This window comes from Lemur catta, chromosome 2, assembly GCF_020740605.2.
Source record: "Lemur catta isolate mLemCat1 chromosome 2, mLemCat1.pri, whole genome shotgun sequence".
Taxonomy (NCBI): Eukaryota; Metazoa; Chordata; class Mammalia; order Primates; family Lemuridae; genus Lemur; species Lemur catta.
The window spans coordinates 18,396,287-18,424,058 of record NC_059129.1 but is presented as its reverse complement, the minus strand read 5'-3'; the positions used below and the strand labels follow the sequence as shown (position 1 = coordinate 18,424,058).

At 53.4% G+C, this 27,772-nt stretch overlaps 2 protein-coding genes and 1 non-coding gene across 6 annotated transcripts; all 3 read left to right on the top strand.

Moving 5' to 3' along the window:
- The first annotated feature begins 90 nt into the window (after window positions 1-90).
- On the top strand, window positions 91-7,776 carry SPNS1 (sphingolipid transporter 1 (putative)). Of its 4 annotated transcripts, none has more exons than XM_045542863.1 (14): window positions 91-178; window positions 261-411; window positions 496-704; window positions 802-867; window positions 2,542-2,678; window positions 3,639-3,790; window positions 3,886-3,952; window positions 4,742-4,887; window positions 5,371-5,526; window positions 5,845-6,034; window positions 6,375-6,440; window positions 6,678-6,776; window positions 7,057-7,228; window positions 7,438-7,776. In XM_045542863.1, exons 1-14 carry the CDS (start codon window positions 94-96, stop codon window positions 7,530-7,532), a joined length of 1,791 nt encoding a protein of 596 aa, XP_045398819.1. In that variant the 5' UTR covers window positions 91-93; the 3' UTR covers window positions 7,533-7,776. The 4 variants fall into 4 exon arrangements, with proteins under 4 accessions (XP_045398819.1, XP_045398822.1, XP_045398820.1 ...); XM_045542865.1 differs by having other exon boundaries at window positions 113-178; window positions 500-704; XM_045542866.1 differs by lacking the exon at window positions 261-411 and having other exon boundaries at window positions 412-704.
- On the top strand, window positions 5,124-5,271 carry LOC123633747. Its single transcript, XR_006733754.1, has one exon. It is a non-coding gene; the product is annotated as a small nucleolar RNA SNORA57 (small nucleolar RNA).
- Window positions 7,777-8,380: 604 nt separating the features above from the next.
- On the top strand, window positions 8,381-12,667 carry LAT (linker for activation of T cells). The gene is given in 12 exon segments (XM_045542862.1): window positions 8,381-8,780; window positions 8,964-8,991; window positions 9,094-9,128; window positions 9,374-9,461; window positions 9,602-9,666; window positions 9,780-9,869; window positions 9,872-9,956; window positions 10,030-10,124; window positions 11,727-11,789; window positions 11,976-12,035; window positions 12,135-12,220; window positions 12,407-12,667. Coding segments are annotated over 11 exon segments (792 nt in total). The 5' UTR covers window positions 8,381-8,677; the 3' UTR covers window positions 12,215-12,220; window positions 12,407-12,667.
- The last annotated feature ends 15,105 nt before the right edge of the window (window positions 12,668-27,772 follow it).

Genomic DNA, 27,772 nt, shown 5'->3' with positions numbered 1-27,772 from the left:
GGCGAGATACCCAAGAAGCTTCTGTAGTCAGGCGGCCGGTCACGTGTGGAGGGCTTGTAGGTTGGGACGCGTTCCCACCGGCTCCGGTGTCACATGACCGGCTCCAAGGCAACATGGCGGCTGCCGCGGTGCAGCGCCAGGGCTGAGCGACAGCGAGTGCAGTGGGCTCCTACCTGGGGTGAGGGGTGGCCTTAACGTGGGATGGGGGATCGGGCCCTCCGCAGCCCTCCCCTGTGCCCGACGCCACCTGAATTCCACAGGCCCCCTCCGCGCGGTGTGTCAGCTGAGATGGGGAGGCGTGACAGGGCCCGGGTCTCTTCCCAGCCGTGCTCTGTGCTTCGGGACAAGCTCCTACCGGTCTCCGGGTGCACTTCCCTCGCCTGGGTTCCCTCCATCTTCATCTCTTTGCAGGTGAGATCGTCGGTGGGACCGGAGCGCGGGCGGGCGCGGCCCCCCCGGGACCATGGCCGGGTCCGACACCGCGCCCTTCCTCAGCCAGGCGGATGACCCGGAGGACCGGCCGGTGCCCGGCACCCCGGGGTTGCCAGGGTCCATGGGGAACCCGAAGTCCGGGGAGCCTGAGGTCCCGGATCGGGAGGGGCTGCGGCGCATCACAGGCTTGTCTCCAGGCCACTCGGCTCTCATAGTGGCGGTGCTGTGCTACATCAACCTACTGAACTACATGGACCGCTTCACCGTGGCTGGTAGGTGAAACTTCTGGGAGGGAGATAACTGGAAGAAAGGAAGGGGGTCCCGTGGGTGGAGCTCCTTCGCCGGCCTATCCCTGAGTCTCCTTCCCAGGTGTCCTTCCGGACATCGAGCAGTTCTTCAGTATCGGAGACAGCAGTTCTGGCCTCATCCAGACCGGTGAGTAGGGGCGGCTCTGCTTCTTTTCGGACCCCAACTGGGGCCATGTGCTGGCCTGCCTGGGGCCTCATTAATAGGGTTTAGTGGCCAGAGCTGGGGGAGGTGATAGCCCTCATTTTGCTCTGGGCGGGTCCTGTTCAGCCAGGACACCACATTTAAAGAGGGAGTCAGTTTAGCGTAGCGGTGAACACAGACCTTAGTTTAAATCTCAGCTCTTCCTTACCGTGCGAGGGTAGGCAAGGCACTCAACCTCTCTAAGCCTCATTTTCCTTGTCTATAAGATGGACCTAGTAATAACACAGGTCATCTCTTAGGGCTGATGTGAGGATTAAATGAAATGCCTTTGAAGTGCCTAGTGCAGTGTTTGGCACATGGTAAGCACCCAACAAATAATGGCAGGAGAGGGTGTCTGGAACAGAGGTGAATTTTACTTGTTCAGAACTCTAGGGTTTGCGGGAGAGGCAAAGCCAGAACCATGGCCTCCCATCCTTCCCTCCTTCATTCATTTCTCAAACGTTTCCGAGAACCCAATGTGCCAAGCCCTGGAGGAAGTGATGAGAACAACTACAGGACTTTGCCAATACCTTTTATGCCCATTGTCTTGTAATCCTTACATCAGCCGAGGAATAGGTGTTATTATTCCTGTTTTATAGAGGAAGTGGGTAGTGTTATCTACAGTTTGTAAAGAAACTGAGGCTTGGAGAAGAGTTAAGACTTGCCCAGGGTCACACAAGAAGTTAGAGGCAGAACAGGAATTTGAAACCAGGTTTTGCAGTATTCTTTTCTCCCCACGGTTCCAGGCCATCATATGAGGAACTGGAGGTATTTAGGGGGAAGTCTGGAGCAATGAGAATGGAATCAGAATGCAAGGTCTGCATACCTCTGAAGAGCTGCTGAATTAGGGAAAAAGCAGACCTTTCTAGGCAGCCCTGTTTATTCACTTTTTCATTCAGCATGTTTATTGAGCACCTGTTTTGTGCTAGGCTATGTGTTAAGTGATAGAAGCGCGGTCATAGCCAATACAAGCAAGGTCCTTGCCTTGGGAGCCGACTTCTGCTGTGCATGAGGGGGCAATAGTCTGTAAAACCCTCAAAATGAAACGGTTTCCATAGTCATAAGTGCTGTGTAAAAGGAAACAGAGTAAATATGTGATAGAGGGGGACCAGATGTGTGGAGGGCTGGGAAGGTATCTGAGCTGGAACCTGAAGGAGCTAAGTTCTGCAAAGCTCAGGGGAGAGGAGAGAATGTTCCAGAGGGTACAGCAGCTGCCCAAACCCCAAAGATGGTACTGACCTTGGCAGTTGGGCCACTGGGATGCAGAGAGAGGAAGGGAGAGTGGGTGGCCGTGAGGTTGGAGAGGTAGGCAGGGGCTAGATTGGATGGGGCATTGAGGGCCAAAGTTACGGTGTTTGGAGTTTGTTCTTGGTTAGGTGGGAGGAAGTGACAAGCTAGCAGGACCATCCATTCTACAATGGAAAGTGTGGAAAGACGTTGAAGATGGGGCTGGACTGTCCCCCTAGCAGGAATCTCCGATGGGTTTCGGGGTTGGGACATGTAGGTGATGTGCAATCAGGGAGAAGAAGGTGGGCGTCTCTTTGCTTTAGTCATTCTAGCTGGGGGTGGGGTAGGGGCACCGACGTTGGGGCTCGGCTGTGACTCTCTCCTTCCCCCCAGTGTTCATCTCCAGTTACATGGTGTTGGCACCTGTGTTTGGCTACCTGGGTGACAGGTACAATCGGAAGTATCTCATGTGCGGGGGCATTGCCTTCTGGTCCCTGGTGACACTGGGGTCATCCTTCATCCCCAGAGAGGTGAGGCCCCAAGCCGGCTCCTGCTTCTGCCCACCCCCATGCCCCCAGTCTCTGCCGCTGCTCCTGGGAGTCATTTCAGACTGGGCCTGGAGACCTCTGCAGTTTCCTTGGCCCATGCCATCTTATACCCCCTCCTGGCCTGAGTTAATCTGCCCACCCCACCCCCTTTCCTTTTCTTCTAGAACCTTCTGTCTATCCCCTCTTCCCCGACCACTGACTCCTTCTACTCCGTACCTAGACACTCACACTTCTCTGCCATGGCAAAAGCCTTTCCTGGACTGCCCCTCTCTCCCTCTTCGCCTTCCTGAAAGGCCCCCTGGATCCCTCCCTCACCTCCCACTCACTCCTTGCACCCACTGCTCTGTGACCCTGCTCTTTCCAGAGTCTGCAGTGTCCTCCTGGTGCTAGATCTCTGGAGCCTCTGGCGCTATTGACCCACTTCCTCCTTCCTGAAACTCTTTTCTAATTTCTGTGACGCCACACTCTTCCAGTTTTCCTCTTCCCTCCCTGGCAGGTGCTTCTTTGTTCTTTTGAAGTCTCCTCTGTCAGTTCTCACTGTGCCCAGAACTCTGTCCTCAGCCCAGGACCTACATGGGTGATGTACCCGTCCTTAGCTTCAGGTGTCTTTGATAGACAAATCATCTCCCACCTAAAATTATTATTTACCAGGGTATCTTATTTAGACCTCTTATTATCCAGTCAGTCCTTACAATAGCTCTGTGAATAAGTTGTTATCCTCCTTTTGCAGATGAGGAAACTGAGGCTCAGAGAGGTTAAGTTACTTTCCCAGAGTCACAGCTAGTCAGTGGTGGAGCCGGCATTCAAGCTCAGGTCTGTCTAATTGTAAAATCCAGGCCTCTCCTGCCGTCCCTGCTGCCTCTCTGGAGCAGGCTGGCGAGGTGGCCCAGGAGGCCGCTGCAGGGCAGGCAGGGCGCCACCTCTCCGCATCTCGTTCCCCAGCGTTTCTGGCTGCTGCTCCTGACCCGGGGCCTGGTGGGGGTCGGGGAGGCCAGTTACTCCACCATCGCCCCCACGCTCATCGCTGACCTCTTTGTGGCCGACCAGAGGAGTCGAATGCTCAGTGTCTTCTATTTCGCCATTCCAGTGGGCAGGTGAGGGGGCCTTGGGCCTGGTGGGGAGGCAGGTGGGCCTGGCATGGGGGACTTGACTGACTGGCTGTCCCCTCTTTTCCCCCTCCCCCCCACAGTGGTCTGGGTTATATTGCAGGCTCCAAAGTGAAGGATGTGGCCGGGGACTGGCACTGGGCTCTGAGGGTGAGTCTAGTCATGGCTTGGGGCAAGTCAGTGCCATTCTCACTGATCCCCCTTTCCTACCTTTAGACACCCCCTTTTTGAGTCAGTGCTCACTCTGCAGGAAGCTGGCTGCCCTCACCATGAAGCCATGTGCTAGACAGAACTCTTGCTTGCAGGTGACAGAAACCCATTGTAAGCCCCCAAAAGGGACTGTATTGGCTTTCTTCATGGAAAGTCCCAGGGTGAGCTTCAGGTAAAGCCGGATCCAGGCTCCTTCACCGTCATGGGAATTCAATCATCCTCTTCTCAGCTTTACTTTCCTCTGTGTTAACTTCATTGTCAAACATTCCTCTGTGTTAACTTCATTGTCAAACATGTAAAAGCTTCAAATAATTATCTTCCCATTTAGAAATGTCAGCACCTCAGATCCTTGAGCTGTAGTCCTGGGACAGTGTCTAATTAGATGAATGTGGCTCACGTGCCTGCTGTGAAATCAGTCATCCAGGCTGGGCTGGGTAGCAGTACTCTCACTGGCGAAGCCTAGAATCCTCCTTGAACCATGTGGCTTGAGAGAAGTTGGGGGAGTGGTTTCCCAAACAAAAATTAGGATGCAGTTACCAAAAAGGAAGCAAAGTTAGGCTTACAAAAATAGGGTGGACCCCAGTAGCAACACTCCCCCCATTACAGGTCAGCTTGTTTGAGCAAGCACGTGGGTGTTTGAGGTCTTGGGGCCTGAGTTGTCTGTACACACTCACTTTCCCCTGCCCCAGGGGTTGTTTCTGCCTGTCCTGAAGCCCACTTTCTCCCCAGGTGACACCAGGTCTAGGAGTGGTGGCTGTTCTGCTCCTCTTCCTGGTAGTACGGGAGCCACCGAGGGGAGCTGTGGAGCGCCACTCAGATTCGCCACCCCTGAGCCCCACCTCGTGGTGGGCGGATCTGAGGGCTCTGGCGAGAAAGTGAGTTTAGTCTCTTTCTAGACCGACATCTGAGGCCCCCGGGGAGGCGCTGACTTCTGAGATTTCAGTGGGCATGTTCACTGTTTTCTTTTCTGCCAACTGGCCCACCCTAAGGCCACGAATTCAGTCACAACTGTCCCCTTGTGTCAGCTTCTTGAATTACAGGCCCAGGTCCTGGGAGCCAGGATAGCCTTCATGTGGTCCCAGTGTTCTGACCTTCCTGAAATAAGCTAGACTGTCCTTTTCTTGGTGGGACTGGGCATGTGATCCCACTCCCCGTTATGTACAGAGGCAAAGGGGAAGGGCTCCACCCCCCTCAGGGTCATGTTGTCATTGCTGGTGGCTTCCCATCTGCTGGTTCTATCCTCACATACCGGGACCCTGGGCAAGAAAAAGAAAAATAAACCAGAAAGGAGGAGAGAGGCAACCTCCTGCCTCAACACCTTAGTGGAGTCTGACTTCCGCCCTCCCAACTCTTTGCAGTCCAAGTTTCGTCCTGTCTTCCCTTGGCTTCACTGCTGTGGCCTTTGTCACGGGCTCCCTGGCTCTGTGGGCTCCCGCATTCCTGCTGCGTTCCCGTGTGGTCCTGGGGGAGACCCCACCCTGCCTTCCTGGAGACTCCTGCTCTTCCTCTGACAGGTACCCAGAGGGGGCGGGGCTAGGTGGCCTGCAGGTGGCAGGGGTGGAACGAAGAAGGTCCATGATTCACACCCAGGCATGGAGTTCCAATCCCAACTCCACAAGCTACGTCTTCTCCCAGAGTCTGTTTCCTGGTCTGGGAAACATGCCACGGGATAACGTCTGCGTCTCAGGGCTGTGTGACCTTGGGGTGCTGTGCCAGGATGGACCCAATTGTGGGGGCGGCTGGGATGGGCCGTCTTCCTCTGCAGGCCATGGGGGCCAGCCTGGGGGCTGTGCAGGCAGGACTGGCCCCCACACCCCTTCCCCACCCTCTAGTCTCATCTTTGGGCTCATCACCTGCCTGACCGGGGTCCTGGGCGTGGGCCTGGGCGTGGAGATCAGCCGCCGCCTGCGCCGCTCCAACCCCCGGGCGGACCCGCTGGTCTGTGCCGCTGGCCTCTTGGGCTCTGCGCCCTTCCTCTTCCTGTCCCTCGCCTGCGCCCGTGGTAGCATTGTGGCCACCTATGTGAGTAGCTGGCAGGTGACAAAAGGGGTGCTCTGGGTCCCCAGGGGGGGAAAAGTGCATCAGGGCAGGACTGGGGTTAGCCAGCATGGTGGTTCCGGGCCTGCTCTCAGTGGAATGCCTGGTTTTGAATCACAGCTCTGACCCTTCCCAGCTGTGTGACACTGAGCAAGCAACCTAACCTCTCTGGGCTCAGCTTTGTCATCTGTAAAATGCAATTAACAGTAGCGCCCGTGTCACAAGGGTGTGGTGATGATTAAGGAGTTAGTGGAGGAGCCTGGGATGGGTGCACACCTGTGTGTGGCCTTGTTGTGATAAGACCCTACCCACTCCCGTCCCCCAGATTTTCATCTTTATTGGAGAGACACTGCTGTCCATGAACTGGGCCATCGTGGCTGACATCCTGCTGGTGAGTTGCTGGGGAGCTCCGTGGTTAGCCCAGAGGCTAGTTCAGGAGGCCTCACTCACTGGCTCTAGACTGTGGCCTCCACCCTCCTCAAAACCCAGTCCCAGGCTGACTGCAGGCTCCGGCCCACAGCGCTGGCCTGCCCTGTGTCCCCAGTCATACCTCTGACCCCAGCCTTGGCCCTGACCTGGCCCCCTGCCCCAGCTCCCAAGAGCCCCATTGAGCTCCTGTTCCCCCTAGTACGTGGTGATCCCCACGCGACGGTCCACTGCCGAGGCCTTCCAGATTGTGCTGTCCCACCTGCTGGGTGACGCTGGGAGCCCCTACCTCATTGGCCTGGTGAGCACTGCCCCTCGGCCGGGATGGGGTGGGGAGTAGGGGACCTGGCACGGGCTCTCCTGCCACTGCCCGGCATCCGTGTCCCCTGTACTCACCTTCTGTCCTCAGCTGGAGGGGAAGGATTTTGTCTTGAGAGATTCTACCAGTGAGGCCAGGGAGGACCTCACCTTGGTGGTCCAAACTGTCCTCCCTTTTCCAGGCTCCATTTTCCTTTCTTTCTGGAGTTTGGGGGCTCCTCCCTGGGTCTCTCCCTGACTCCCCTGCCCCCCTCGTCCTGCAGATCTCTGACCGCCTGCGCCGGGACTGGCCCCCCTCCTTCTTGTCCGAGTTCCGGGCCCTGCAGTTCTCTCTCATGCTCTGCGCCTTCGTCGGGGCGCTGGGCGGTGCGGCCTTCCTGGGCACCGCCATCTTCATCGAGGGCGACCGCCGGCAGGCCCAGCTGCACGCGCAGGGTCAGTTGGAGGCTGCACCCTGCCCAGCTGCTTGGTTTTGCCTGTCTGTCCGTCTATGTCCCTCAGTCCACAGTTCTCCCTTTATTCAGCTTTGGGCCTGTCTGGGTCCATGACTGTGCTGTTGCCCCATCTGTGTTCCAACATCTGTTTGTCCCTGCTCTGGCTTTGTGTCTGTTCATTCAGCCCTGACTCTAACCCTTCCCCCGCAGGTCTGCTGCCCGAGGCAGGGCCCGCGGATGACCGGATCGTGGTGCCTCAGCGAGGCCGCTCCACCCGGGTCCCTGTGTCCAGTGTGCTCATCTGAGAGGCCGTTGGATACCTGTGTGCATATCTGTCAGCAGTGGCCCAGGGCTTGCCCCACGGGGTACATGGACCTAAATGTTTGGCCTGGCCCAGCTTCCAGGAGGGACCGTGGGCCATGTCCTAGCTCCCAGACACTACATGGGGAGCCCAGAGGAGGAGGTGGGGGTCCAGGAGCAGAATCCCCTCCACAGGGGCAGCCCCAGGGGCTCGGTGCTATTTGTAATGGAATAAAATTTGTAGCCAGACCCCAAGAGCCTGCTTGAGTCTTTCTCTGGGTGCCAGTGACCTCTGACCTCTGGACTGTAGGGGATGCCCTGTCTCTACCCCCAGGGCTTCCGGGGACTGTTGGGTCTCATCTGTGGGGCCTTGGGTGAGTCTCTGCCCTTCGGGGCTGGGTGATCGAGAGGGAGGACTACTGTCCTCTGAGCTGTCTCGGTGTGACCGTGAGTCATGCCCGTGCTTCCCCGGAGCCTGCCCCTGCTGGCACGCAGGCCTCGGGGAGGTGGGGGTGGGCACGGCCCTCTGCACCTCACAATTCCCACTGCCGGAGCCTCTCGGCTTGCTGCCTCCTCAGCCCGTGGATGTGGAGGCCACAGCTGCTGGCCGGCCTGTGAGGGTCTCTCCTCCCACTGTGCCTGAATTTTCCCTTGTCCTGGAGGCCAGCAGACCCTCTTGAGAGCCTGGAGGTGGCTCCTTGGGCCTCCCCCTACCCCCTCCCCACTGGCTGGGTGGGGGTGGGAAGGGGCGGGCGCAGCCAGCTGAGGAGCCCGATGATTTCCTGCCCTCACCCGGCGCTTACCACAGCTTCCTGCCACGGGCAGAGGGGAGGCGGGCGCCAGTGAGGGGCAGGTACGGCGGGGGTGCGGGGACCGAGCAGCGGGTGGCTGGAGCCCCGGACTCCAGCCCAGAGCCTGGCCTGACTGCCCTGGGACCAAGGGCTCCCACAGCCAGCGTCGACCCCCACTCAGCCCATCTAGGGAGGGGGTCCAGGGACCCCCAGGGCGGGGCAGCTGCCTCCCCATAGCACCCCAGCCTGCTGCCTCCCTGGCCTCTGTGCCCCACTGGACGCAGTCCTCTCTCTGCCGTGGCTCTGCCCCTGAGGGGCCTGTGGGGTGCAGCCAGCCTGGTCCGAGCTTTCCCCTGCAGATGGAGGGGGCCGTCCTGGTCCCCTATGTGCTGGGCCTGCTGCTGGTGCCACTCCTGGCCGTGCTGCTGCTGGCCCTGTGTGTGCGCTGCCGCAAGTTGCCAGGTGAGAGGGGAGCTGGTGGTGTGCTGGACGCTAGGGCCTACCGACGGGGCCCTCACCGGCTCCCCTTTGTCCACCCAACGCTGTCCCTGCCTGTCCTGCTCCCAGGGACCCAGAGCCCCCTGGGCTCTAGCAGGCTCTCCCCACAGCACCCCCTTCCTGCCTCACCGGCCATCTCTTTCCCAGGCTCATACGACAGTGCCTCCTCAGATAGGTGAGTCTGCCCTGTCCCCCTGGGGTTCTCCCTCAACACCCCGCGGTGGGGCAGGGTTGGGCCTCTCTCGGCCCCACACGCAAGCTGTGTCTCTCCCCCCAGTTTGAACCCAAGGAGCATCCTGCTCAAACAGCCTTGTGAGTACATGGAGGGTCCCCCACCTTGGGTGTAGGGGAAGGGGTCCCCTGGCATGTGAGCAAGAGTGTGCCTTTGTCTGGCGCCCCCATCCCCGGGACTGTCCACGTGGCCTTGACCTGAGCTGGGCTGGGGGCAGATGGGAGCCCCCCAGGTGTGTCCAGGGCATGGGGGTTTCAGAGGCCTTGACCAGGCTAGGAGCAGGATGCCTAGAGTCCCTCCTTCAAGCTTGGTTCTGTGTCCTCAGACACACCTGCTCCCTGGCCACCTGCCACCCCCTACCCGCCTGTCAGCTCTTACCTACCCCCGAGCCAGCCGGATCTGGTCCCCATCCCGTGAGTAGCCCCTAAACCCCTTCCCCTCCAGCTCCTACTCTATCCCCTTACTTCCAACTGGGGGCCTCCTTCCCTGTTGCAACTCCTCTTGCCCACCCCCAGCCCCACCCAATGCATGACCCCTGACCTTTGACTCCCAGAAGATCCCCACAGCCCCCCGGAGGCTCCCACCGGATGCCGTCTTCCCGGCAGGATTCAGATGGTGGTAAGTGTCCCATGTGGAGAGGGTCTCTGAGGGCTGGGGCTGGGGCTGGGTTGAAGATGGGACCCCCCCACTGCCTGAGCTGACTCAGTTTCCCTCTCGCTCTCTCCTGGAAGCCAACAGTGTGGCGAGCTACGAGAACGAGGGTGCGTCCGGGACCCTGGGTGCCCAGGCGGGGTGGGGAGGCTGGAGCCTGTCCCAGATTAGGTGACCCCTATATTGTTACCCCCAGAGCCACCCTGTGAGGACGCGAACGAGGATGAGGACGACTACCACAACAGCGAGGGCTACCTGTGAGTGGCCAGGTGGGAGGTGGGTCTGAGGCCAGCCAGAGTCCTTGCTCACCTGCCTGTTACTCCCTTTCAGGGTGGTGCTTCCCGACAGCACCTCGGCGGCCAGCACGGCTGCCGTGTCAGCTCCCGCGCCCAGCAAGCCTGGCCTGCGAGACAGCGCCTTCTCCAGTGAGTCCGGTGGTCCTGCCCCCGCCACCTTGTGTGACATGGGCTCCTTACTCTTCTCTCTCCGGCGATTTCTTTCATGACTGCTACCCTCCTGTCCTCTTGGATCTCCCTTTCGGGAACTACTATCCTTCAGATATTGGGCTTCCTGCTCTGCTCCTCTGATTTTGTTACTTTTTCTCTTCTCTTTCCTCTCTCTTTGTCTTTTCCGTTTACTCTCTAAGAGATTTCCTTGACTTGATTCTTCAACCCTCCTAAAATTTCATTTCTCCTGTCCGAAAGCTCTTTCTTGGTCTCCACATGTTCCTTTTTCATAGCCTCTTGTTCTTGTTTCATGCAGGCCATATCATCTTATAAATCTCTAAGGAATTTAATTAGAAGCTGTGTGTGTGTGTAAGTTTTCTTCTGCTTCCTGTGTTGTCTCAGTTTCCTTTGAGCTGCTTTTCTGCCTTCATCATGGTGTCATTCGCCTGGTCGCATCCTCTGAGCTTGCCTTAATGTCTGGGGATCCTGTTTTCTGTTTCTCTCTCGTCTCTGTGTATACTTGTTCTGGGCTATCACTTCCACACTCTGGCTTCATTTGTAATCCAGATACCTAATTTGCCACCTCTCTCCTGAGCTCCAGAGTGTCTGTCCACGTGCCTTTTTCATGCTTGCATTCATTCATTCATTCATTCACTTACTGGGTCCCTCTGCTGGGCTGATACCAGGGACGTAACAGTTAACGAGGCTGGCTGTAGTGACAGCATTTATTGAGGATCTGCTTCCTGCCCCGCTAAGAGTTTTAAGTGTGTGAATTTATTAAACTTCATGGTTCCCAGGAGCTCTTGGGCCTGCTGCTGCCCCTGCGGTGCTCAGTTGTCCCCTCTGTGTGACGGCAGCGGGTTATTTGTTTAACAGACACTTGGAAGCACCTACCAGGTGACAGGCCCCATTTTCCTATCCTCTGCTGTGATCCTCACAACAATCCCGTGAATCGGGGACTGTACCTAGCCCCATTTTACGGATGAGAAAGCTGAGGCACAGAGAGCTTAGGTCACTTGTCTGAGGTGACATGGTTGGTTGGTGCTGGAACTGGGGTGGCCTGTCTCCAAAGCCCGCCATGTCCACGTGCTCATGGAGAGACAAGGTGACACAGAAAAGAACCACATAACGTGGACAGTGATGGGTGCCACAGGGGCTATGACAGGACTGGCTAGGCAGTGGCTGGTGGGTAGGGAGTGGGGGCCAGGGCAGGCGGTGCCTGCTGGGCCGAGTATGTCCTCTCCCTCCACACATGCCACCAAACTCTTGTGGCCCTGAGCTGCCCTCCGTCCCTGCTCCCCAGTCTGGGGGCCATGCCAGAGTGTGTCATCTTGTGACCCTCCTGCTCCCCCATGATTCCGTTTGCTGTAGCCAGCCCTTTCTGTCTGCACACCTGCGTTCCCATCCAGCCACCATCACTACCAGGCTAGCGTGCTCTCGCTGCATCCTGGGGGGCTGATGCAAGGTGTCTGCCCTTGGGGAGCCCTGGACACCTGAGGTTGGGGGGGTCTCTGGGAATCTGTGGCTGAGGGTCTCTGGTAACAGTGCTGGGGTCGTGTGGGCCCCGCGGCTTTCCTGCAGTGGAGTCCAGTGAGGATTACGTGAATGTCCCCGAGAGCGAGGAGAGCGCGGAAGCATCTCTGGGTGAGTGGCCGGCGCTCCCCATGCCTGCCCTGAACCCCTCTGCCCCACTCCACTCTCGGTGTGGCCTGACCCCACCCTGGGACAGCCACACCCCTCCCCCTATGTCTAGGGGTCCTCCTGCCCTCTCCCCCTCAGTGTGGCCTGCCCCTTTGTGTGGCCACCTCTTCGTCTGACCTGTCCCCACAGATGGCAGCCGGGAGTACGTGAATGTGTCCCAGGAGCTGCCGCCAGCGGCCAGGACCGATGGTGTGTGAGGTGACGGGGGTGGAAGCTGGGGGAGCTGCCTTGGGCTTGGGGGGATGGCCTGCAAGCTAGAGACCAGCCTCCCCACCTCTCGCCTCGTAGCAACCCTGAAATCCCAGGAAGTGGAGGATGAGGAGGAAGAGGGAGCTCCAGATTATGAGAATCTGCAAGAGCTTAACTGAGGCCTGGTGAGAGGCCCTCCCCGCCCCAGCCCTGCATTCGGCCTGCAGGCTCTTCACTCCCCCTAGAGGAGCCCCACCCCCCACCCCTGCCCGCCACCTCAGGCCCATCCTCTGTGATGCTGGGTGCCCTGCTGGCGCCACTGACCTGACCCCAGGACCCCTCCCTTTCTCCCCTGCCCTGTTGTGTTTCAGTGTGAGGCCGTGTCTGTCCTGGAACCAGCCTTGCCTGGGAGGGCTGAGCTGGGCAGCTGGAAGTGGCTCTGGGGGGCCCCACTTGGTGCCCTGCCCTGGCTCCAGCCTGACAACAGTTTGAAAATTTTCCCCCTAACTTATTGTCACTTTGGGGTGCAGTCTGTGTTCCCCCAGCAACTCTGCACCTTCTGACGCAGCCTGAGAATGAACTACCCTGGCCCTAGCCCTGTTGTAATAGAATAAAGGCCGGCGTGGTCTGGACTGCTCTTGGCTTTGGGGAGCCGGTGGGTCAGACTGGGCCTGCGGGCCTGCGTGTGTCTGTGCTGAGTGTCTGTGTTGAGCATGTCTGTGCTAGTCTGACCCAGGGAGCATCGGATCTGTGTGTGTGTGTGTGTGTGTGTGTGTGCGTGTCCATTCTCCACGGGGGCCCCGTGCTCCTGACGGCCCTGGCATGTGAGTGGCAGCAGACAGTGGTCGGGACACTCACTGAGTGAGGCCTTTTGGCTCAGGCTGGCACTGCTGGGGCTCAGAATGCATCTCCCCACGAGCTAGCCCACGGGAGTGGCCGCCACTGGCTGTGACGATGGCAGTGCAGGGTGCGGGGGAGCCCTGGGTGGGGAGTGGGTGTTACCAGCAACACCCTTCCCCGCTGGCCCTTGGTTTCTCCATCCTTAGATCAAGGGACTGGACCTGGTGACCTCAAAGGACTCTCTTTGTTCTTACCTTTTTTAAAAATTTTTATTTATTTATTTATTTTGAGACAGAGTCTGGCTCTGTTGCCTGGGCTAGAGTGCCGTGGCGTCAGCCTAGCTCACAGCAACCTCAAACTCCTGGGCTCAAGCAATCCTACTGCCTCAGCCTCCCGAGTAGCTGGGACTACAGGCATGTGCCACCATGCCCGGCTAATTTTTTTCTATATATATTTTTAGTTGTCCAGATAATTTCTTTCTATTTTTAGTAGAGACGGGGTCTCGCTCTTGCTTAGGCTGGTCTCAAACTCCTGACCCCAAGCGATCCACCCGCCTCGGCCTCCCAGTGTTTTTACCTTTTGTGGTTCTCAATAAAATAGAACTTTAAAATTGCCGGAGTAACTAAAAAAGCTAATGTGCAGCACAGCACTTTCGCACTTTGATGTGCAGGCGTGCAGGTGACTCACCTGTAGGTCTTGCTGTGCTGCTGGGTCTGACTCAGGAGGGCTGGGATGGCGCCTGGGAGTTGGCGTCTCTAAGGCGCTCCCAGGTGATTCTGATGCTGCTGCTGCATGAAGCCCACCCCGAGCAGCGAGGGTGGTGGATCCCTGTTGTTTTCACTGGATCCAGTCCTTTCCCACTCTCCTTCCGTGTGGCAATGGAGATTGGCGGTGTCATGTGACCCAGACCTGTCCCCTGGCCACCATGACTGGCCCAGGTGTGGGCAGGTGGCCCCACCTGAGCCGGGGAGGGGCAGCCCAGGGATCTGGGTGGGGAGCGTTGCGGGGAGAAGCCGTTTTTGTTCCTGGCGGTTGTTAAGCTGGGAGGAGGCAGGCCCGAGAGTGACACCGGCATGGAGGAGAGAATGGCCCAGAGATGGATGGGGCCAGATTCCTGACGGTGTCATTAGGACTCCTGGGTCTGGGCACACCTGAAGCAAGACACCTGCTCCCCGAGATTTCCCAGTTACTTGGGCCAATAAATTACAATGTTTTTCAACTGGGTTGACTTGGGGTTTCTGTCACTACAGCCAAAGTAGTTCTGGTTGATGTGTGAAGTTGTTGGTAATTGTCTGTGGACGCCAAAGGTAATAATAACAGCTTCTCCCTGTGGAGCACCTGGTGCCTATCTCTGATTATCTTATTGAATCGCTGGGCCGCCTGTTGTCAATCATTGTTAGTGTCCCCATTTCGCAGGTGCAGATTAAAGGGACGGGGAGGGCCAGGCCACTCCGGTCCTGGCCTTGGATGGGGCTGGTGACCTTCCCTGAGGCGCTCATTTGTGTGTCTTGGACTTAGGGGATGTGGCTTTGCTTCCACCAGTCGATGAACCACAGAAAGAGCCATCAATGTGGTGGGACCTCTGGGACCGGAGCTGGGGGTGTACTTGGCACATTGGGGTGGTCAGTGGCAGAATCCCTACAGACGGAAGCTGGGGAGCAGTCACAGGTGAGGAAACAGGCTCAGAGAGGCAAAGCAACTTGCCCAAAGGCAAACAGTTTAAGAGGTAAATCAGGGATTAGATCTGTGGCTGTCAGCCCCCAGGGCCACTGTCGCTGTGACCAGTGGCCTCTTTGTCCTGGTTATTGTACAAAGTACCAGCTGCCTTGAACAGGGAATCTCAGAAGAGGTCCAACTGCAGAAGACGGTGCAGGAGGGTCTGGGAAAGGGACCAACAGATGGACTTAAATCCTTTTCTTTGGGGGCAACAGAAATGAGCGGAAGCCCCTTTGTGCTGGACTGAAGGACAAAGAACAGTTTCCCAACAGGGTATGTGGCACAACCAATCTAGCAACAGCTAGTAAAGCTAAAGATGGATGCATGTCCCTGTAGCTAGCAAATTCCTGGGTATAAACCCTGACCCACTCTAGCACACAGGCTAAAGAGGCACGTACACTCAGGCTCGGCTGCACTGTAACGGCTACGGCCGGAAACAACTGAGACATCTGTGGCTGTAGAGTGGACAGACAGGCAGAGGACAGCCACACGGCAGGTGCTTCCTGCAGACAGAACAAGTGAAGGGGCAAGGCCCAGCAACACAGGTGGATGTCACCAATAGAAGGTGGACTGACACAGCAAAGTGAGTCATGTATATAAAGTTAAAATCATGTACGAATGATATCAGTTGTTCAGGGATATGCATTTACCTAAAAGCATCAAGATAGGTGTAAGAGTGAGGCGTACCAAACTCAAGACAGTGCTCACCTGGGGAGGAGTTCAAGGAGGGCTCCATGAGATGTGCAATGTCTTATTCTTGAGTGAGGGAGGGGGACACAAGTGTTTGACACTTTATCCTTTTAGCATTTGCAGATCTGAATGGTTTCATAACAACTAAGAGAGATCAAAGCCTGAGGAGAGAATGGATGGGGGTGGCAGGGTGTGGCATAGACAGCTTTAGGAGACAGTGAACAATAGGCCAAGAGTCACTGGCTGGTTTGTGCCCAGTGGATGGGGTTGCACGTGGTGCTCCATCCCTTGGGAACAGCGTATGCTAAGGCCCTGGGGTGTGTTTGAGGAATTGAAAGAAACTCCGTGTTGTGGGATTGGAGATGGCACAGAGAGGTGAGAGTGGTTGGAGATGGGGGCTGAGCAGGTATATCCCGAGACCCACGAGCCACCCTTGGAGGCTTTGGAGCAGAGAATCATGTGATCAGATTGGTGTTTTAGCAAATATCTCTGGCTTGGCTAATGTGGAAGGTGGGTGCTATGGGCTGTTAGACCAGAAGCAGGGAGGCTGTGAGGAGGCTACTGGGACAAGCCACTTGGGAAATGGTGGTGGGACAGCCAAAGAAGTGGCAGGGCCTTGGAGAGGGGTGGGAGAATTCGATGTTTGGGAGGTAGAGTCAAGGGACTATCGTGTGCTATGAGGCACGGGAGGGCCTAGGGTGACTCTGGTCCTTGCCTTGGTGGATGGGGGTGGGGACCTTCCCTGAGGCACTAAGCAGCTTCTAATTTGTGTGTCTTGGACCTAGAGAGGGCTGTGGCTTTGCTTCCATCAGTCAACAAACTATGGACAGAGCCATCATGGGATGGACTCTGGGGCTGGAGCTGGGGGTTCTTAGCACATTGGGGTGGTCAATGGGGAGAATCCCTACAGATGGGAGCTGGGGAGCAGAAATAGATTTTTCTTGAATTCTGGTGTTTTAGAAAAGGTAGATTTAGTGACAAGTGTGAGAGAGATCATTTTTCTGGAATCACTTGGGGAGACATCTGGATGCTTGTAAAAGCTACGAGGAGGTAACAGCTCTCTTGATTTGGGTTCTCCCAGAAGCAGACCTTGAGATGGGGTTTCTAGGGCAAGTAGTCTATTTGGGAAGTGGCCCCAGAAAACACTGGCTGGGGAGCAGGGACGTGAGACAGGGAATTCCCTGGTACCACTGTGGGCACCTGCAGCTCAGGCCTGCGAGGGAACACAGGGAACCAGGGTGGGGTTGTCTTGTCTGGGGGAGGGAGCTGGGGTATTTATACACCCCTTCCCAGAAGTCACTGGCTGAGGGCTGCTCCTGAGGGGTGTTCGGTCTCCAGAACTTCCGGCCTGCTCCTCAGATGGGCACAGTGGGCCCTGGTGGCCAGGGCAAGCCCTTGGGCAAAGGAAGGCAGAGGCTGGCGGCAGAGGCAGGGCCAGTGGGAACCGAACTGGTGAGGGGGCAGGCCTGTGGGTGAGGCAGCCACAGAGAATGCTGCAGTAGCTTGCGTTCTTTGTGGTGGTGAGCGCCATTTGCCCCAAAATGTGTGGCCCCTGAGCTGTGAGAAGCTTCTCAAGAAAGGCTTCTGCAGTCGGAAGAGTCTGGGAGAAGTGACATTCTATAATACCCCCTTGCAGAGTCAAAATGCACAGTAATAAGGTAACGGCCCTGAGCAATCTCTGATGAATATCTTTATTTCTCTTTGCCTAACCTAGTACCTCCCAAATTTATTTGACTTCAGAACCTTTTAAAAATGTTATTTTTATATACAAAAAAAAAAAAAAAATTAGCCGGGCATGGTGGCACATGCCTGTAGTCCCAGCTACTCGGGAGGCTGAGGCAGGAGGATTGCTTAAGCCCAGGAGTTTGAGGTTGCTGTGAGCTAGGCTGATGCCACGGCACTCTAGCCCAGGCAACAGAGCCAGACTCTGTCTCAAAAAAAATTTAAAAAATAAATAAATAAATAAACTGTTATTATTAGCGTTTTGCAGACCCCCTTTGACATCTAGAGAGGGCATCTTTTGTTTTTGCCTTCCCAGCATCCATTTCTCCTTCCAGTGATGCCACCTGAGTTTCCTCCTGGAAATGTTTACGTCACTCAGGTGGAACTGACTTCTTAGATGTGCATGTGACCCAGGATGGGCCAATCATCATAGCCCACTGCCTGGCCACAATCATTGGTTGATACAGGGGCACGTGACCCCATCCAGGCCAATCAGACATGTTCCTGAGGCTTTTGGCGGAACTAATGGGAGAGAAAAGCTCTTCATCCTCTGGGGTTGCCAAGCTGGGAGGACGGAGGGGAGGAGCTCTTGCAGGCGCCCATGTGGAGAGAGGCTGCCTGAGAATGAAGGCACCGCAGAGGACAGCAGTGTCAGAAATGGACAACTGAGTCCTGATGGCAGGTCTAGGCCTGGATCCAGTGTGCCTGAGGCCATTACTCCTAGATGAGACCATCAAATGCCACCTCCCCTCCTTAGGCCAATTTGAGCCAGATTTTCTGTCACTTGCAGAAAAATATTCCCAAATGACAACCACAGCTACTATCGTTTCCAGCAAATCACAATCACAATCCCTGGTGGCCAATCTAAGAAACTTCCAGGCTGACTTTTTTCCTCCTTCTGCACCTCTTCTTACTGCCCCTGAGAGACACCCAGGCAGACATTTCCCTCCAGCTTTCACCATCCCACCTGATCCCTCTTACGGCAGGCAACTTTCTCTCCCACGCTCACGTGTGGCCCACGCACCTCCTCGAGCCCCTCCGGAAGATCTCCACGCTTCCCTTCCTCTTGTTTTACGTATTTGGTTTTATTAGTCTCAGAGATGGCACGAAATGATTCCAAAAAGAGGACCGCATCTGGCAGAACAGGGGTGTGGAAATACAAGTCAGGAGACTTAAAGTGTTAGTTCCAACTCTGCGACTGGGACTCGGGGGCACTTTGTGGACCCTTGAGGATGTTGGACTCAGGTTCTAAAACCTTCTCACTCCGGGGTGCCTAGCCCCAGAGGGGGTCCCTGAAGGTAAAAGAGTAGGTTCCCTGCTTTGTGTTAATGAGCACCCTTCTTTGGCTTGGCTTAGCTTCAGCTGGGTTTCTGTCATTTGCAAATGAAAGTGCCCTGACTCATCTAGACAGGATGCTGTGGGAGCACCAGCCTTCAGCAACAAGGCCCCGTCTTCAGGCGCCTGCCATCTGCCACGCACAGTGCCACTCCCTGTACACACACTCGGTCCCCACTTCGACCCTTGAATAGGTTCCCGTTATCACCCTTTCACAAGGGAGAGAACTGAGACTCGGAGAATGCAGGTGGCCCGTGCAAGCAGGGTGGTGGCTCTCCCTCCCCGAGCAGTCCAGGACAAGCCCTGCTCAAGGTCCCTCCTTTCCAGACCAGCGTGTCCCTCCTTGGGCCCCTCTGTCCACATCTATCCCTAAGCATTGTGGGCAGGTGAGGCTGCTCAGAGCACACCTCCCCTCTGGACTTCTCATGGGGGCCCTGGGGCTTTGAGGGGCTCCATAGCCAGGCCTAAGCCAAATCCCTGTCCTGGAGGACACAAGGGTTATGTGAGCCCAGCGGGGTGGATGCGTAGAGCACCTGTGCCCTCGAGGGGGCTGGAGAGCTCCCAAGAGCCCCAGGAAAGAGGGGTCCTGGAGTCTCTGGCTTCCTCCCCCTGGGAGCCCTCCTGCCTGCGTGCTGGGGGCCTCTGTCCCTGTCTGCCTTCCTCCCCGTGCACCTGGTGGGCCTCTGAGCATTTGTCACCCTCTCCCACCTGGCTCTCAGGCTCACCAAGTTTCTTTCTGTTTCCGGGTACCCCCAACCCCTCCCACCCCAAGCCCCTCTCTCCCTGTCCCACTTGCTGCTTTCGTTTTTTTGCCTGGTTCTCAGTCTCCCCACCTCTGTGTGTCTCGGGGTCACCCCTCCCCTTTCGGACTCTGTCTCTCTCCGTCTCTGGTCTGTTTTTGTCTCTGTTTCTGTCTCGTCCTTTGTCTGTCTGTCTGCCTCTCTCTGTTTCTCCCTCTGTCTTGGGAGTGCTACCTCCCCCATCTGTCTCTGAGTCTCTGCCCCGTCTCTGTCGTTGTCTTGTGTCTCTGTGGCTCTCTGTCTCTCTTGTGATCTCTCTCCTTCCTCCTCTCCCTGCCCCTCCCTCCCCACATCCTGAGTTGTCTTTGGGGAACCGGAAATTTGGGGGATCAGAGAGATACTGGGAGGCTGAGCTGCTGCCACCTAGAGATAATGCCGGGTGGGGTGGGGGCGTGGGGGCGGGAGCCCAGAATCCGCCGCATCCTCCTCCTGGCCCTGGTCCCACGCGGAGGCAGGCTGAGGGATTCTGTCACCTCTGCAGGCCTCAGTGCTAGCCTCTGTGACCTGGGCCTTGTGAACCTGCCTCTCTCAGGGGCTGGGGGGCTTGGGGTGAGGGTCGAATCAAGCAGCCTGACAGAACAGGGATGTGGGCAAGTGAGGGCAGAAGGGAGGGTGCCCTCCAGGGGTGTCTGAGGTCCCAGCAGGGGCTGAGAGGAGGGGAGGCTCTGGCCTGGCATTGGGAAATTTCCAGGCACTCTGAGCCCATCCCCTCCCTTCCTTGTGCCTCTGTTGTCCCATCTGTACCATGGTGGGCTTATTGGGCTTATTTGTTTACCAGACACTTAGCGGTACTCACTCTGTGACAGGCCCCGTTCTAATTTCCACTGCTTTAATCTTCACAACAACCCTACGAGGTGGCTGCTATTATTAACTCTATTTTACAGATGCGGAAACCGAGGCACAGAGAGGTTGAGTGACCTGCCCAAGGTCACACAGCTAGGATCTCTTGATATAACAGGACTCTGAATTAGGTTGGTCATTGTGCCAAAGTCCGGGCTGGCCATATGCTTGTCCATTTCAAACAGAGGCAGCGTTAATTCACCTTAAATCCTGGGGAGAGAGAGTCGTTTCCGTCTCAATTTGGATTGCAGAGAAAGTCTCCTTTGGGTGCTGCTGTTTAACACCCTTAGACACATACTAATCTCCCTTCCACACAAAGGGAGGAAGCCTCGAGCCCAGTGCCCTGAGCAGGCAGCTGTATAGAATTTAATAATTTGTTTTGATTTTGTGGGATTTGCTTTTTAGGGTCTCCTTTTATTTAGGGCAAGCAACACCAGTTTTCCATTTAGGGTGTGACATGTAGTTGCCTTTGAAGTGAATTTAAGTTTAAAAAGGAAGTCATTTTAAAATGAGGTCATTTAAAAAGGAAGAAAACTTATAAGAAAATCGGGTACAGGCAGTTGCAGATATGGTAAAAGTTGTGAATGTGGATTCAGAAGAATTGCATTTTAGGGCTGGGTGTGGTGGCTCACGTCTGTAATCCTAGCACTCTGGGAGGCTGAGGTGGGAGGATCACTTGACGTCAGGAGTTTGAGACCAGCCTGAGCAAGAGCGAGATTCCCATCTCTACAAAAAATATAGAAAAATTAGCCAGGTGTGGTGGAGTGAACCTGTAGTCCCAGCCACTGCATTTTACCTGGGGCGACAGAGCAAGACTCTGTCTCAAAAAAAAAAAAAAAAAAATTTGCATCTTAGGAAACCCAGAAGCCAGTTGGGGACCAAGAAGCCATTTCTGGCTGTGCCACATCCTAATTCCAGCCCGGCAGAGTGTGGGACTACCTGCCCAAGACCGCATGGCTTGTCACTGGCAGAGCTGGAACCCTAGCAGCCATCACGGGTGCTATAGGGATGATTGTGGAGGTGCTGGAGCCGGGGAGACCCTCCAGGTCCTTCAGAATCCCTGGGGGCAAGTAACAGAAACCCCCTGGAGCTGTTTGACGCCAAAGAGATTGCTGGGCCACAGAGGATCATGGGAGAGGGGAAGCAGGCTAGGAAAGCCAGCAAGAAGCAGGGGGTGGTCCTGCCCAGACACCCCCATCCCTGCAGTCAGGCCACTGGGTTGTCCCATAGCTGTCCCTCCCTCTTTGGTCACCAGCACTATGCCGTTGGCCCAGGGCAGCCCCACACCCACGCCCAGGCTGCTTGGGGGTTGGGGAGGGGACGTCTCCCTATAAAGGACGTGGGACCCAGGTCCCTCCAACACCCCACAGTTAGGGCGTCTCCCAGGTAAGTAAGGACCACTGGCTCTAGAGCCCTCCTTCTTCCAGGACTCCCCACCCCCGCTCCAGGCCTACCTCCTGCTTTGTGCCCACCTTGCTCTGCCTGGAGCCTCCTCCCCACTCTGGGCCTCGGTGGGAGCCGCGGGAGTCAATCAGGTCAGTGGTTTGTACGTAACCCGCCAAGGAGCTAATTCAGGCGTTCAGCAGACACTGGATGTATTGAGGCAAATGTGTGGCTTTAAGGGGTTTCCGTTGATCTAGCCTTTCTCTAGGACAAAACAGGTTGTTATAATTTATTTATTTTGCCATAAAAGGTAATGAATAATACATTTGAACTCACAAAACAAGCTTATGCTGATTAAGATTTTTTTTTTTTCTGTTTCATGTATCTGGGGCTGCTGGGCCCCCCACCATCTGCCTCCAACTTGCTCCCTGAGTCAGTCACCTGGGCCTTTCAGCCCCCCACTCCAACCCCAAACACACCGAGCTCGTTTCTGTCCCTGGGCCTTTGCACTTGCTGTTCCCTCTGGCCGGAGCTCTGCTCCCTTGTCCTCACGTGGCCGCCCATGCGGATCCCAGCTAATTTCCCCTTCTTGGAGGGCCCTCGCTGCCCGCTCCATGTGATTTTGTCTCTGTCTCACAGCCCTCCCTCTACATGGCTTCGTGATGCTGATCTTTTTATGCCTTTGGTGTTTCTTTTCTGTCTCCCTCTAGACTGTGAGCCCCTTGTTCGTGTCTGTCATTCCAGGGCCCAGCATAGAGCTTGGAACAGAGTAGGTGCTCAGGAAATATCGATGAGTGAATGAATGAAAGAGCTTCAGACAGGCACATGAGCCCTTAAACGACAAGTTCCCCCAGGTCCTCCCAGTCCAAACATGTGCTACGTGCCCAGCCTCGGGGAAAGTGCTGTTTAAAGGTGAGATTGCAAACTGGTGGCCCACCGAAGTGTTTACTTTTTTAAACATTGTGGCAAAAAAAAAAAAAAAGAAGCCTCACAACATAAAATTTGCCATCTTAACCATTCTAAGCGTAAATTCAGTAGCGTTAAATATATTCACATGGTTGTGCAGCGGATCTCCAAAACTTTTTAATCTTGCGAAACTAAAACTCCGTATGCATTAAACAACAACTCCCCAACCCCTGGCAACCACCATTCTACTTTCTGTTTCTTGTTTTTGTGTGACTGGCTTATTTCATTTAGTATAGTGTCCTCAAGTGCCACGTTGTAGCATTTAACAGGACTTCTTTCCTTTTTAAGGCTACGTATGGTGCGATGGTTTGTTTGAATGTCCCCTCCAAAACTCATGTTGAAATTCACTCAGGCACGGTGGCTCTTGCCTGTAACCCTAGCACTCTGGGAGGTTGAGGTGGGAGGATCGCTTGAGGTCAGGAGTTTGAAGTTGCAGCGAGCTATGGTGACACCACTGCACTCCAGCCCAGGCAATCGAGTAATAGCTTGTCTGAAAAAAAAAAGAAAAGAAATTTAATTGCCATTGTGAGGGTATTAAGAAGTGGGACCATTAAGTGATTAGGCCATGAATGGATTAATGTCATTATTCTGGGAGTGGGTTCCTCACTGTGAGCGTGGGCTGTTATAAAAGTGAATTCTGCCCTCTTGCTCTGCTGCAAGCCCTCTCTTGCCCTTCCGTCTCCTGCTATGGGATGACATAGCAAGAGGGCTCTAGCCAGATGCAGGCCCTTCGACCTTGGACTTTCTGGCCTTCAGAAGTATAAGAAATAAATTTACAGCCGGGTGCAATGGCTCGCACCTGTAATCCTAGCACTCTGGGAGGCCGAGGCAGGTGGATCGCTCGAGGTCAGGAGTTCGAGACCAGCCCCAGCAAGAGTGAGACCCCTGTCTCTACTAAAAATAGAAAGAAATTAGCTAGACAACTAAAAATATACAGAAAAAAAATTAGCCGGGCATGGTGGCTCATGCCTGTAGTCCCAGCTACTTGGGAGGCTGAGGCAGGAGGATTGCTTGAGCCCAGGAGTTTGAGGTTGCTGTGGGCTAGGCTGACACCCTGGCACTCTAGCCCAGGCAACAGAGCAAGACTCTGTCTCAAAAAAAGAAAGAAAGAAAGAAAGAAAGAAAGAAATTTATTTTCCTGATTAATTACCCAGTCTGTGGTATTCTGTTATAGCAGCACAAAACGAACTAAGACATATGGATACACCATATTTTGTTTATGTCCGTTCATCCATCAATGGACAGTTGGGTTGCTTCCACCTCTTGGCCACTGTAATACTGCTATGAACATGGGGGGGTATAGATACCTCTTTGAGATCCAGCTTTTAATTCTTTAGGATATATATGCAGAAGTGGGATTGCTGGATCATATGGTAGTTCTATTTTTAATTTTTGAGGAACTGCCATATTGTTTTCCATAGCAGCCACACCATTTTACATTCCCACCAGCAGAGCACAAGGGTTCCAGTTTCTCTGTGTCCTTTCCCAACACTTGTTATTTTCTGGTTTTTGAGAGTAGCCATCCTAAGGAGTTTGAAGTGGCATCTCATGGTGGCTTTGATTTACATTCCCCTAGTGACTCGTGGTGTTGAGCATATTTTCATATGTTTGTTGGCTATTGGAGTATCATCTTTGGAGAAATGTGTCTTCAAGTCCTTTGTCCATTGTTTAATCTGGGTACTTGGTTCTCTTTTATTGAGTTGTAGGAGTTTTTTAATTTTATATATATATTCTGGATATTAACCCCTTATCAGATATATGATTTGAAAATATTTTCTCCCATTCCATAGGTTGCTTTTCACTGTTGATTGTGTCCTTTGATGCACAGAAGTTTTTAAATTTGATGTAGTCCCATGTATCTACTTTTCTTCTGTTGTCTATATCTGTCTTGGTGTCATATCCAAGAAATCATTGCCAAATTCAATGGGGAAGCTTTTCTCCTATGTTTTTTTCTAGGAGTTTTATAGTTTTAGTCTCATATTTAGGTCTTTAACCCATTTTGAATTATTTTTTGTATATGGTATAAGGTAAGGGTCCAACTTCATTCTTTTGTGTGTGAATATCTAGTTTTCCCAGTACTATTTGTTGAAGAAACTGTACTTTCCACATTGAATGGTCTTTTTTAAAAATTTTTATCTTTTTTTAAAGCAACAGAGATCTGAGTACAGTAGCTCAAGCAAAATAATAGTCTAATTCTTTTGGGCATTAAAAAAAAAAAGTCTGGAAGCAGGCAGCTAGGTCTTTGTGCAAATTTAAAAAGTGCCCTGTTCTCCAGAGACTTTATTTCCACCTGTTCCTACATGGTAACTACTGGCCAGTGCTGAGTATTGCCTACTCCATTTTATTTTATTTTCAAAGTTTTTTTTTTTTTTTTTTTCTTGAGACAGAGTCTCACTCTGTTGCCCAGGCTAGAGTGCCGTGGCGTCAGCCTAGCTCACAGCAACCTCAAACTCCTGGGCTCGAGCAATCCTCCTGCCTCAGCCTCCCGAGGAGCTGGGACTACAGGCATGTGCCACCATGCCTGGCTAATTTTTTTCTAAATATATTTTTAGTTGTCCAGCTAATTTCTTTCTATTTTTTTAGTAGAGACGAGGGTCTCACTCTTGCTCAGGCTGGTTTCAAACTCCTGAGCTCAAACGATCCGCCCACCTCGGTCTCCCAGAGTGCTGGGATTACAAGCGTGAGCCACCACACCTGGCCTCAAAGTTTTAAAATTAAAATTTAATATGTTTTTTTTTAAAAATAGGCAGTCCATTCCTGTGGTTCAAAATTCCAAAGGTGAGCGAGGCATGGTGGTTTGTGCCTGTAATTCCAGCAACTCGAGATGCTGAGGAAGGAGGATCGCTTGAGCCCAGGAGTTCAAGACCAGCCTGGCAACATAGCGAGACTCTGTCTTTACAAAAAAAAAATTTTTTTTTTAATTAGCCAGACATGGTGGCATGTGGCTATAGTCCTAACTATTCGGGAGGCTGAGGAGGGAAGATTGCTTGAGTCCAGGAGGTCGAGGCTGCAGTGAGCTCTAATGGCACCACTGGACTCCAGCCTGAGTGACAGAGCAAAGCCCCGTCTCTAAAAAACAAAACAAAAACAAAACCCCACAAATTTCCAAAGGTACTAGAAGTTATACACGGAAAAATCTCCTACCCCATCCTCAGCCACCAAGTTCCTGTCCAAAGGCATGTTCATTATCCGTTACCCAAAGATTTTCCATGTGTCTGTAAGTAAATACCCGTCTGTGCATATTCTCCACCCATCTTTTTTAACATAAATGGTATAATTCTATACGCTGTTTGTATCTTGCTTTTTCCATGTAAAGCTGTATCTTGGATATTGGTATCATTACCCCAAAACCTTGCCAATTCTTTTTTATAGCTGTATAGTATGCCATTGTATGGATGGACCTTAACTTGTTCTCCAGTGACAGACATTTAGATTGCGTTTAATAGTTTACCAAAAGAAGCCGTGGTGAATCATCTTCTACATAAGTCATTTAGCATACGTGGGAGGATCTCTGTATAATGAATCCCTAGAAGTGGAGTCACTTGGTCAAAGTGAATGTGCATGTGTGATTTTGATAGATAGTGACAAATTCCCCTTGGTGGAGGGAACCAGCTGACACTCCCACAAGTGGTGGCCCACAACGCCTGTTACCCCACATCCCTGCCAGCTCAGAGTGCTACCAGACTCTTTAATCTTTTGCCAAACTGTCAGGTAAAGATTGGAGCCTTACTGTAGTTTGAATTTGCATTTCTTGTATTAGGAAAATATTTTCGTTTTTCTTTCTTTCTTTCTTTTTTTTTTTTTTTTTGAGAGACAGGGACTCACTATGTTGCCCAGGCTCGTCTTAAACTTCTAGGCTCAAGGATCCTCCCACTTCAGCCTCCCAAGGAGCTGGGATTACAGGCAAAGCCACCATGCCTGGTTGTATTATGAAATAAATGAGCATCTTTTCATATGTTTAAGCATCGTTTATATTTCCTTTCCTGTGATCTATCTGTTCATGTCCATTGCCATATTTTTGGAATAGTCTTTTTCTTATTTATTTCACAAGGAGCAAATATATTTTCTCTGTTTGTCACTTATGTTTTTAAAAAACCTGTTTCTGAAGTATAACATGTGCAGTATGGTAAGAATTCAGAAATGTGCAGCCTGATGGGTTTTCCCAAAGTGGGGTCTCGTGACTCACTTGTCATTTAACACCGTTAATACGCATTGCGGTTTCCAGGAGAACTCTTTTATTTTTACATAGTTGAGTTTGTCAGTCTTTTATTTTATGATTTTTAGGTTTGCTTAGGCCTTTACCATTCTGAGATTTTAAAAAAAATTTCTGACATGGGTGCCAGATGTGGTGGCTCGTGCCTGTAATCCTAGCACTTTGGGAGGCCGAGGCAGGAGGATTACTTGAGCCCAAGGAGTTCGAGGCCAGCCTGAGCAAGAGCAAGACCCCGTCTCTACTAAAAATAGAAAATATTAGCTGGGCATGGTGGCGCGTGCCTATAATCCCAGCTACTCAAGAGACTGAGATAGGAGGATTGCTTGAGCCCAGGAGTTTGAGGTTGCAGTGAGCTATGATGACACCACTGCACTCCAGCCTGGATGACAGAGTGAGACCTTGTCTCAAAAAAAACCAAACAATTCTCAAATGATTTGTTTTAATATTGTTGTTATTTTATTGCTTACATTTAAATCTTTCCTGTCATTTATCCTGGTATAAGGTGTAAGGTGTGGAACAACCTCATTAGTAATTTTTTCAGATGGCTAAACCTTGTCCCAATTCTTGTTTATTGTGTAATCCATATTGTCCTTGCTAACTGGAAAAGGTGCTATATCCTGTGCTAAATCCCCATTTCTGGATGTTCTGGTCCATTCTGCTAACGGCTCCGTTTGTGGGCCATTTGAGTTGGTGCCCCCTGATTTATTGAGCAGTTCTGTGCTCTGTGATTCTCGTATAAGCTGCGGTAGTTAACACGGTTCGGATACTGACTCAGTCGCCATGTGAACTTGAACGAGTGACATCATCTCTCTGCCTCAGTTTCTTCGTCTCTAACGTGGGGCTGATCATAGTACCTACCCCATAGAGTGGTTGAGAGGATTATTCAATAATTCACTGTATTATGTAAAGTGCTTAGAGTGACGTCTGGCATATGACACACACTAAGTAAATGTCAACCATTTATTTAAGGGCATTTTTAAATCCTCCCTTCAGCCCTGTGATGTATGTAGAAAGTATTGTTGACCTCATTTTTTGGATGAGGAAACTGAGGCTTGGAGCCATGAAATGACTTGCCCGCCACCTTCGTGACTGGCGGCACGGTTGGAAGAGAGGCTTCACCCATTCCCAAGTCCCGTGTGCGGGAGCCTGGCCACCTCGGGCACTCAGAGCTCTCAGTTCTCATGGGCAGGACGAGGCCTTCTCTTCCTCCCTCTCCGCCAGCCTAGCGTGGC

Bases quoted from the DNA above. Each gene is read 5' to 3' on its own strand.
- SPNS1 (XM_045542863.1), top strand. From the start codon at position 94: ATGACCGGCTCCAAGGCAACATGGCGGCTGCCGCGGTGCAGCGCCAGG. The intron at 4,888-5,370 runs GTGAGTTTAGTC...AACTCTTTGCAG, and splicing joins CTGAGGGCTCTGGCGAGAAA to TCCAAGTTTCGTCCTGTCTT. The intron at 5,527-5,844 runs GTACCCAGAGGG...CCCACCCTCTAG, and splicing joins TCCTGCTCTTCCTCTGACAG to TCTCATCTTTGGGCTCATCA.